The sequence below is a fragment of the Brachyistius frenatus genome, unplaced genomic scaffold (genome assembly GCF_029030835.1).
Source record: "Brachyistius frenatus isolate BFR_SWC_R1_liver_20210118 unplaced genomic scaffold, ASM2903083v1 Contig_308, whole genome shotgun sequence".
NCBI lineage: Eukaryota > Metazoa > Chordata > Actinopteri > Embiotocidae > Brachyistius > Brachyistius frenatus.
The window spans coordinates 281,804-292,031 of record NW_027210907.1 but is presented as its reverse complement, the minus strand read 5'-3'; the positions used below and the strand labels follow the sequence as shown (position 1 = coordinate 292,031).

The 10,228-nt window shown below is 41.8% G+C and overlaps 1 protein-coding gene across 2 annotated transcripts; it reads left to right on the top strand.

Moving 5' to 3' along the window:
- Window positions 1–22: 22 nt before the first annotated feature.
- On the top strand, window positions 23–10,005 carry capgb (capping protein (actin filament), gelsolin-like b). 2 transcript variants are annotated; one of them, XM_069722900.1, is made up of 9 exons: window positions 23–172; window positions 3,994–4,187; window positions 6,499–6,653; window positions 7,332–7,490; window positions 7,663–7,812; window positions 8,388–8,474; window positions 8,561–8,693; window positions 9,347–9,438; window positions 9,609–10,005. In XM_069722900.1, the coding sequence occupies exons 2-9, from the start codon at window positions 3,995–3,997 to the stop codon at window positions 9,672–9,674; spliced, it is 1,035 nt and encodes a 344-aa protein (XP_069579001.1). In that variant the 5' UTR covers window positions 23–172; window position 3,994; the 3' UTR covers window positions 9,675–10,005. The 2 variants fall into 2 exon arrangements, with proteins under 2 accessions (XP_069579001.1, XP_069579000.1); XM_069722899.1 differs by lacking the exon at window positions 23–172 and adding an exon at window positions 2,137–2,356.
- The last annotated feature ends 223 nt before the right edge of the window (window positions 10,006–10,228 follow it).

Below are 10,228 nucleotides of genomic sequence, written 5' to 3'. Positions count from 1 at the left end.
GGTTGAGTCAGAGGGCCGGGCTAAAACCACCACAGACCGAGGCAGGAAACATCTCGCACGAGTGTGCGTTAGAGGGAAAGAATTTATGTGTTTAGGGACGTGTTTGTCTTCGCATCGCTGCTTTTCTGTCCACTCTCTGTTCAGACGTGTCTCTTCCCACCGCCTCTATAAGGTAAGTCTTCACCGAAATCTGTTTTACTCCACAGGCTGTTTTTCTTCTTTCTTTCCTCACTTATTTTTTCCTCCTACATGCACTGTTGTTTTTGGGTTTTTGTGTGTGTGTTTGTTTTCCTCATCACATTCCTCCTCCTGGCATCAGCGGAGGAATCTCTCAGCGGGGACGAAGGATCTTAAGTTTCATCCGGTCAATCTCGGCTCTAACTCTCTGTACCTCTTTCCTGAGGAACCCCAGCCTTTAATTCGTTCCTACATCCTGTTTCTGTCTCGCTTCCTTCCCGGCGTCTTTATTTGCAGCCGTGTTAACAACTTCCTTAAAGTTAAAGCGGGGTATTGAAAGCGGCCTCAAACTTGTGACTCGTGCGTGGCATTCACAAAAATCGACTTTTTCGTATTTTTAAATATTAACATGATTCCTCTTTGTTTTTTAAAAAAAAATATATTTTTCATTTCTCCCCGCTGGCTTCCCTCGGCGTTGACTTCATGAAGGAGTGCATCCAGCCATACAAACGCACTGCACAGATTGCTCTCAGGTCTCTCCTCGCCTGCATATTGTCTCATATTCTGTCTGCTGAACATCGCATGAATGGCTGACGGGCTCAGTGACCCCTGCGGCTGATCTGTGACCCCGCGTCTCCATCTAAAACCCTCCGTCCGTCCGTCCGTCCGTCCGTCCGTCCGTGAAAACACTGGAAAATAGCAGATCTCACGCATAAGCGTGTTTCCAGTGTTTTCCATTTTCCATTTCCAGTGAATGAAATGATCTCAATAATAAACTAACCGTAAAAACAATTATCCAGTAATATTTCTGAAGATCTACTTACAGAGGCAAATGATTTTAGGACGACCAAGAACCCTTTAAACTGAGGAAGAGTTCATGAATTCTCACGTGCATCAATAATTATCAACACTGCACATTTTCCACGTTTGTTTCCATAGTTTGATCTAATGATCATGCCTGCACCTCGTATGGAAACAACAACAAAAATGCTTCAGGATGGCAAATTAGTTATCATAAATAATAAAATAAACCGGCCTCGCCGATATTATTGCATTTCATACAAATGCCCAAATGGCAAAATGGTATATTTGACCAAGAGCTGCGTAGAAATGATTTCACAGGCTCACCCTTAAAAGCTAGTACAGCTTCAGTTTTCATTTCCGTCTAAATATATACATCACAATCAGAAATAAGTTATTAGTTGACCACATTTCACTGGTTTGTTGAGCCGAGCTGCGAGAACGCCGTCGTCTCAGCTGTATGTGACGTGCATGTGGTCCAGAAGTACATGACTTTTTATTTTTTTTTTATTTATTTAAATGATTTCACAAGTTCAATCTTTTCAGCTCCGGCCTTTAAAATACACGATCCCCTTCATTGCACACGGGCTCGTGTCTTTATCTCAGATTTAGTTTTTGTACTTATTAACTTATTACTCAACCGGCTGAGTGAGTTATGTCACACAGTCTGTGGGGTGGGGGGGTGGGGAGGGGAGGGACGCCTGGTCAGGAAGAAACATGTTGAATCAGCGAAGCTTGGGAATCACTTTTTTACCACGTTGCAACACTTAAAAAAAAAAAAAAAAAAGGCGTCGTGATTTTTATTTATTCGGGGACTCGTAGATGATCCGGGAAGGATGGAGGTGCAGAGACGATAGGACAGAAGAGACGAGTCACCAGATTGGTGTCTCTGCTGCCGTTCGTGCAGAACTAGAGTAAAGCCGCGGGGGGGGGGGGGGGACAGAGTGGGACGACGGAGACATCTCACTCTCACAGTAATTATCAGCTTGGTGTTTAGCTTTAGCCAAGAAACCAGGAACCCGACTCTCCTCCTCTTCCTCCTCCTCCTCCTCCTCCCCTCCCCTGTCCACAGGCAGGCTTTCATCACTCCGGCTCCAGTTACCTCCCACATATAAGCTAACCAGGCCAGGTGAGCTCAAACACTCGTCCACGCTGGACCTCTCCATACCTTACAACCTCACACACACACACACACACACACACACACACACACACACACACACACACACACACACACACACACACACACACACACACACACACACACACACACACACACACACACACACACACACACACACACACACACACTCCAGTGGACAGGCAGAATGGAGCCGGAGTCGGTCAGCATGCCGGAGGTACCGGAGGAGATCATACAGTTAAGTTTTTCTGCGCCTCCTTTACTCACTGTTGGTGCGAGCAGTGAAACTTCGACCCGAGAGCCTCCGCTCGGCCTCGGGTCGCTCGCTCCGTCTCCCCGCTCCTTCGGCTCCCCCACAGCTCCCTCTCTACGTGCTCAGATAACCGACCGTCCTCTCCGACCGGCTCGTTTTGTGTCGGTGAACTTCGCCTGTTTATCGATCGCACTTCACGGAGATGCGTGACTTGTAACGGCGTCATCCGATGATCGATAATCGGGAGAGGAGAGGCTGCCAAAAGCGGGAAAAAACAAAACAAAAACAAAAACGGAAAGGGGTGGAGCTTCTGCTGACATCCTGTTTGTCTGCTGATAAATGTGCCACTTTTCTTCTGTAAGTTATGACGCTTTATTACAGAAGAGTTGGTGGCGGTGTCTCGTATAGTAGATCGGTGTCCCCAGTTGACTCGGAGGACTTTAAATCGAGCTGTTTGTGTGGTTTTTCCAGTCCTTTTATTATCTTCCGCGGCGCCTCTCGAGCAGCGTAATTAAAACACAGTGAAGCTGTTTACTGCAAAAATTTTACAACATCCATGAATCTCTCTCTCAAAAAAACAACAACTTCTGATTACGATCTTTAGAAGCAAAACTGCATACGCTGGTCGCTGTGGTTACGCATCAAATACACCAGAATAAAAAATTTAAAAAAAATGTATTTCACAAGAGTAATTTTCTTCTGTCCTCTCGTGCTGAAGTAAAAATATTTCATCAGCTAATCGGGCTGGAAATGTGATTAAAAAGTTTATCTTTGAAATTAAAAAAAAACTTCCCTCGGGAATTATTACCTACTATTTATTATATTACTGGAGGCGTCTCGGAGCACAGAGCAAAACTATATGTGGCTTCTCTCGTGATGAACTGAGCGTTCACCCACTGCTGAGGTCACGATTTCATTTCAATATTTTGGAGTATTATTGGTGTAAAAAACAAAAAAAACAAGTTACTTTTCAGACGCCACAATAAACTCTGGGAATTAGTGACGGGTATTTTCACTGATCTTTTAAATCTTATAGACCAAACAGTGAATCAGTTCAATAAAAAGCACAACAGAGGTTAATTTGACGATAAAATAAATAATAAAACTTAGTAGCAGACCTACATTCAGTTGCTTCTGTATTTGGTACACCTCGCAGATATTAATACAAACCTCCTGCGATATATATTCATGAAGGGTGTAATTTTCAGTATTTCAGTTCGGTCACATGTTTCTTCATCACATAAGCGAGCGAGAGACAATAAACTCGTTGACCTACTTTTATAAATACAGCAGAGCGAAGCATCAGAGGACAGGAAGAGACAGATGTGTGGTTGAGTGACGCAATGCATTGGTTGTTGTTGTTTTTTTTTACCTGTGTGAAACTAATGTTCCTGGTAGTCGTTCCCACCCGTGACAGGATCCAGCTGGATCAGTGACACCGATGTTAGTGGGTGTTGTGTTGCATAAAAGTGATGTAATGCAACAAAACTGGGCATCTTCCCAAACGCAAACTGTGACCCACTTCTTTTCCCCGTCCGTGTGCCTCTTTTCAGTGTTTTACCGTGACAAACGTCCGTCCACGCACCATCTTACCCGTCCGTTCTCACCCCCCCCCCCGCAGCATGCTCTCCTTCCACGCAGCGCCGGGTCAGTTCGGCCCGGAGGTCCGGCAGCCGGGTCTCCGGGTGTGGAGGGTGGAAAAGATGAAGACGGTGCCGCTGGATCCCTCCGAGGCGGGAGCTTTCTACAACGGGGACTCCTACCTGGTGCTGGAGAACCGCGGGGACCAGGGAGCCGACCTCCACATGTGGATAGGTGTGAAGGCTGTCGAAGCGCACGCGACCCATCAGACGTCTTAGTGCTGAATTAACACATCAAAACGTGAAGAAATATCAACGTAGAAGGAAAAGTTCAAACAGAAAAGTGCACGCAGACACTAAAAGAGACATGCAACTAAAGACGTGGTAAATGCAGTGAATAAGACGAAAGACGATCGTAAATTAGATGTCGAATATCAATAACGGTAGAATTTCAATGGAGAAGGAAGAAGATTTGGATTTTTAATGTAGGATGGAGCCTGATCATTAATTATAAACTTTATTCTCATTTTAATAGGAAGCCAAGACGAAGCCGAAGTGGTTGTCTTGAACTCGGGACAAAAAGCTCTTTATGACCCCGCCGCTGGCATCTCATCAGCTGTTGCTTTTACTCTTGACGTCTTTTTTTGTGTTTTTTTTTCTAGAAGCATGAAGCCGGGATAGAAAGTAGGACGGTAATCTGAATCAGAGTAATCGAGGTAATCGGATTAAAAGGAAGCGACGCGGGTCAAAACCTCGACTCCCGAGTCGGAGGGGGAAAAGAAAAGGGGGGAGGCGGTGGGACGGTTCGTGAGCGGGGGAGCATTAAAAATGCAGGAGGACGGTTACAGTACTCAAATGTGGCCGTTGTTTCCAGCGTGTATCCGGTGCTTAGGTAACACTAAGCTGATTGTCACGACTTGGAGAGGCTCTCTTTGCTCAAGCATGCATCTCTGACCCCTCCCCCCCCTCCTCCTCCCCCCTCCTCCTCCTCCCCCTCCAACTTGTTTACAGTTGATGAAACTTTGCGTTGCCCTGTTCCCTTTTATTTTGAAATCCAAAACACTTCCGGCCCTAAATTCCACATATTTCCTCTTTTCTCATTTTTTAAAATTTTTTTTTACGTCTCCACTTTAATTTGTGCTTTAAATGTTTTGTTTGAACTACTAGCTACCAAAACTGCGTTAACGTGGTTTCAAGTTAAACAAATGTAGCTTATTTTTTTAACGTAGCCGAGTTTTACGCGTTGACGTGTTTTTACGTTAACCAACGTTTTATCTCGTTTTTTAACGTGGTTTTACGTTAACCAACGTTTTAACTCGTTTTTTAACGTTGTTTTACGTTAACCAACGTTTTAGCTCGTTTTTTAACGTGGTTTTACGTTAACCAGCGTTTTAGCTCGTTTTTTAACATGGTTTTACGTTAACCAATGTTTTATCTCGTTTTTTAACGTGTTTTTACGTTAACCAATGTTTTAGCTCATTTTTTAACGTGGTTTTACGTTAACCAACGTTTTATCTCGTTTTTTAACGTTGTTTTACGTTAACCAACGTTTTAGCTCGTTTTTTAACGTGGTTTTACGTTAACCAACGTTTTATCTCGTTTTTTAACGTTGTTTTACGTTAACCAACGTTTTATCTAGTTTTTTAACGTTTTACGTTAACCAACGTTTTATCTCGTTTTTTAAAGTGTTTTTACGTTAACCAACGTTTTATCTCGTTTTTTAACGTGGTTTTACGTTAACCAACGTTTTAGCTCGTTTTTTAACGTGGTTTTACGTTAACCAACGTTTTATCTCGTTTTTTAACGTGGTTTTACGTTAACCAATGTTTTATCTCGTTTTTTAACGTGTTTTTACGTTAACCAACGTTTTAGCTCATTTTTTAACGTGGTTTTACGTTAACCAACGTTTTATCTCGTTTTTTAACGTTGTTTTACGTTAACCAATGTTTTAGCTCGTTTTTTAACGTGGTTTTACGTTAACCAACGTTTTATCTCGTTTTTTAACGTTTTATGTTAACCAACGTTTTAGCTCATTTTTTAACGTTGTTTTATGTTAACCAACGTTTTAGCTCGTTTTTTAACGTTGTTTTACGTTAACCAACGTTTTATCTAGTTTTTTAACGTTGTTTTACGTTAACCAACGTTTTAGCTAATTTTTTAACGTGGTTTTACGTTAACCAACGTTTTAGCTCGTTTGTTGGCTTTATGCTAAACAGTTATCTTTTATGTAAAAACAGTTACAGCTTTTAAGCGTAAAGCTCGGCTACATGGTTTTGACCTTAAAAATAATTTATAAGTCTTTTGTAAATCATGGTTCAAAGAGGAAGAACATTTTTGTGGTTTTCAGTTTCACTTCCTGAAGAGGAACATACCTTCAACCAGCAATTGCACAAACGTTTTCTTGGACTTGCCAACTCAACTGAATCGGAACTTAAGTCAAAGCTAGAAAGTTGTTTTTTTCCTCAACATTTTAAATATATTTCTGGTTTCTTCGTTTGTACCTTTTCTTCTTTTCTCTCGGACAGTTAATTTCTCTTCTGTGGCAGGTGAGAAGTCTTCCCGGGACGAGCAGGTAGCGTGCGCCATGCTGGCGACCCAGCTGGACAACTTCCTGGGCGGTGACCCCGTCCAGCACCGGCAGGTTCAGGGCTACGAGACGCCGGAGTTCATGGAGCTCTTCCCCCGAGGGGTCAGCTACAAGGTGAGGAGCCCCGACTGGAGGCTGGAGAAGTGGAAGTAGCTGTGAAGATACGAGGGAAATTCAACTTTAACTGGAGAATTTATTTGATAAGTTTGCAGGTTTCCTGTAATAAAAACATTCTTGCAAAGTACAAAACAATTTGTTGTTCATTATGAATATTCTCTTAAAGGAAAAGATGAATTGAAACCCCAGTAAATATTAATTTCATCTTTGTTATTTGAAACTTTATTATAAGTATGAAATTTCATATTTAATTTTTGCATAAAGTACCTGGAATTAATCAATTTGCAATATTTGTATATCCATTATTATTTTTTATTAAACCTACTATGAATTAGAAATGATTTACAGATTTTGATCCAACAGCGTTTTAGTAAAGTTTATTTGATTTACCTTGCAAACAAAAAAGCCTGCAGAGTTTACACAAATCTCACATTTAATCTTGTATCTTTTTATGGCTGGATAAATCCCTCATCATTTTATAGCACCTGAAATATCATGAAATCATGCGACAAATTACATTTTATGCCTCAAGTGTTTGCACAATGGTCGAGCTTGTTGAAACATCCAGGGAACGTTAAAGCTGAAATCTCTGTCACATCTCCCGAGCAAAGTCATCGAACGTAAAACACGAGGAAAAGTAGACGTAAATAAAAAATGCTCCTCTTTCCTTCCCAGGAAGGTGGAGTGGAGTCGGGCTTCAGGAGGCCTCAGGGCGGCGGGACGGTGCAAAGGTTGTACCAGATCAAAGGGAAACGCAACATCCGTGCCAAGGAGGTGGAGCTGTCCTGGAGCAGCTTCAACAAGGGAGACTGCTTCATCCTCGACCTCGGAGAGGTGAGATACTCCGTCCGAAGCAGCCCAAAAAAAAGCACAAAAAAAAACAAATTACCAAATCAATCGCCTTATCGAAATGTGACGGAGCTGCGAAATAGACAAGTTTAAGCACGTTTTACGACCACAAACTGCGTGAAATGAAGTTGACGATGCGACTCGCCGAACCCTCCAGACGATCGTGTCGTGGATCGGATCGCAGGCCAACATCTTCGAGAAGCAGAAAGTGCGCGAGATCGCCTCGCTGATCCGCGACACGGACCGACACGGCAAAGCGCGCATCATGGACACCAGCGAGGGGGAGGAGTCGGAGGAGATGCTCAAGGTAAACGCAGACCTGTGATGAGTTTCAACGTCTTTATATTCTGTTTGCAAGTCGACGTGTCAGAAGAAGAAGGCATTTTAGATTTTCAGATCAATCAAAAATCAACTGAAATCAAGTCAAGAATTCGGGTGTCTTTAATAGAATCTGATACCGATGCCTTTCACAGATATCTTGCTGTATGTTGGCCGATATATCCTGATATAAAAAAAACTTTGTATTTTTTTACAGAAAATAATTTAAAAAAAGATGGTGGGGCTAAATTATAATTTGTTCTACGTGTTTGTTGTTGTTTTTTTTTTAATAGTAATTTATAATGATTAAATCCACAGTGAAGTACACAGTTGTAAACAAACCTGCCTCTAAGTGTCAAAAGTGTTTGATCACCACATTTGAAGATTTATTGCAAACAAAAATGTATGTTTGTACCTACTATTTTTATACAGTAATATATAAAGAATATTGGCCAATATATCAATATTGGAATTTTTATTTCGACCTGTAAATATGATTATCGGCCCCATAAACGCAGCATCTTTTAGGGCCCTTGTTTGAATATTTGCTGTGCTGCTGAGCAGGTTTTGGGGAAGATGCCGGCGCTGGCGGAGAGCACGCCGGAGGAGGACAGCAAGGCGGACGTTTCCAACTCCGCCTCCCTCTACAAGGTAACTTACCACTTTCACCTTTTAAACCACCGATCTTTTTTTCTAACTCAAACATAAAACAACACTCATCTTTGCTCCCTCCTCAGGTGTCCGACGCGACGGGCTCCATGACGACGACCATAGTTGTGGAGAAGAGCCCGTTTGCCAAGGAGCTGCTGGTCCGCGACGACTGCTTCATCCTGGACAACGGCGCCAACGGAAAGATCTTCGTCTGGAAAGGTGCGGAAATCCTGCTCGGCCCCGAAACCCTGAAATGCACACGGAGGGAAAGCGATAGTTGTTAGATGCCCGCAGATATTGGATATCTGATGAAATGAAATTTTAATGACCACGGTGAAAAATAATGATTGACAGCGACACGGAGAGGTGAGTCTGAGGACACTGAGATGTGAGGAGCAATTTTATCAAAGAACTACAGCAAGATTTTGAGTTACTGTTTACCTCCATAACGTCCTCAGAGGATTTCATTACTTATGATTATAGAAAATCTGTTATTAAAATAAAAATGTTGGCTCAAATGTAACTTGAAATAAGTAAACAGCCTCTGAACTCAGCTGAAAACACATGATTGTGACAGAAATCATTTCAAGGCGGCAGGTTTAAAGGTTTATTTTGGTTATTTGAAGGCAGAATAAATAAAATATAGCAGAAGAAGACTGTATTTTTTTTTTTTATCTGTGAGGTCCAAAGATCATTGTTTCTTAATGAACCCGATAATTTAAATTCACGGGCGTGTCTCATTTTGCTACCCTGACATCTACAACCACGCTGAAAGCATGTGACCTAGTTTGAGAGGAAATTAGACATCAAACGGGTTTATGATGCGCCTCCGATATACCAGCGCCTCATGACATTCACCGATTCACCGTCAGGTAACGGAGCGAACGCTGAGGAGAAGAAGGTCGCCATGGAGATAGCAGACAACTTCATCGAGCAGATGAAGTACCCCAGGATGAAGACACAGGTACTGTTTGGTTTAGATTAAACATTACAAACCTGTCAAAGCTTTCTTTCATTTTCTAGAAATATATCTATATCTCAATAAACGTGCAGCAGTTTGTTGTGATGATTTAATAATCTGGATTATCACCGCCAGGACTTTTACTTGACCTCCTTTGTGTCTACAATAATCAGGTGGAGATTCTGCCTCAGGGGAAGGAGACCATCATCTTCAAGCAGTTCTTTAAGAACTGGAACTAAACATTTCACGGGAACCTCGGAAAAAAAAAACCTGCACTTCAGAGGACCGACAGCATCCCGCAGAAAATACATTTCCATTTTTTTTTTTATATGCAATTTACTTGTATGTACATATTTGTTGGGTACAGACAGCTCGCTTTGGTAGAATCAGACTTTTATAAAAACAAACCAGTTTCTTGTGGTGAGAATAAAAAGGTATAACAAGAAATATATACAAAAAAACAAAACAAATGTACATAAAAAAAAGGTTGAATTTGTTTTTTTTTTACATTTGTTCAATAGTGTCACAGATTTGCCTCCATTTGAAGAATAAATCTGAACCTGCTTGCTACTTGTGATTTTTTTTTTCTCATGTCAACCCAGGACGTCTTTACATGATCTTTTATAAACCAGGCGCTCTCTGCTGTCAAACACTAATTTACAATTATCACAGTCACATCGATCAATAAAAACTTACAGTAGAAATCCCTGCTGCAATTTACCCAGGTACTTTTTTCCCGCTCATGTACCTTCCTGTATGTTACATACGGTAACACTCCTCCTTTAGTCACACT

Coding starts and splice junctions, on each gene's coding strand:
- capgb (XM_069722899.1), top strand. CDS start 2,307: ATGGAGCCGGAGTCGGTCAGCATGCCGGAGGTACCGGAGGAGATCATA. Junction 4,188..6,498: donor CGACCTCCACATGTGGATAG/GTGTGAAGGCTG, acceptor CTTCTGTGGCAG/GTGAGAAGTCTTCCCGGGAC. Junction 9,439..9,608: donor ACCCCAGGATGAAGACACAG/GTACTGTTTGGT, acceptor TACAATAATCAG/GTGGAGATTCTGCCTCAGGG.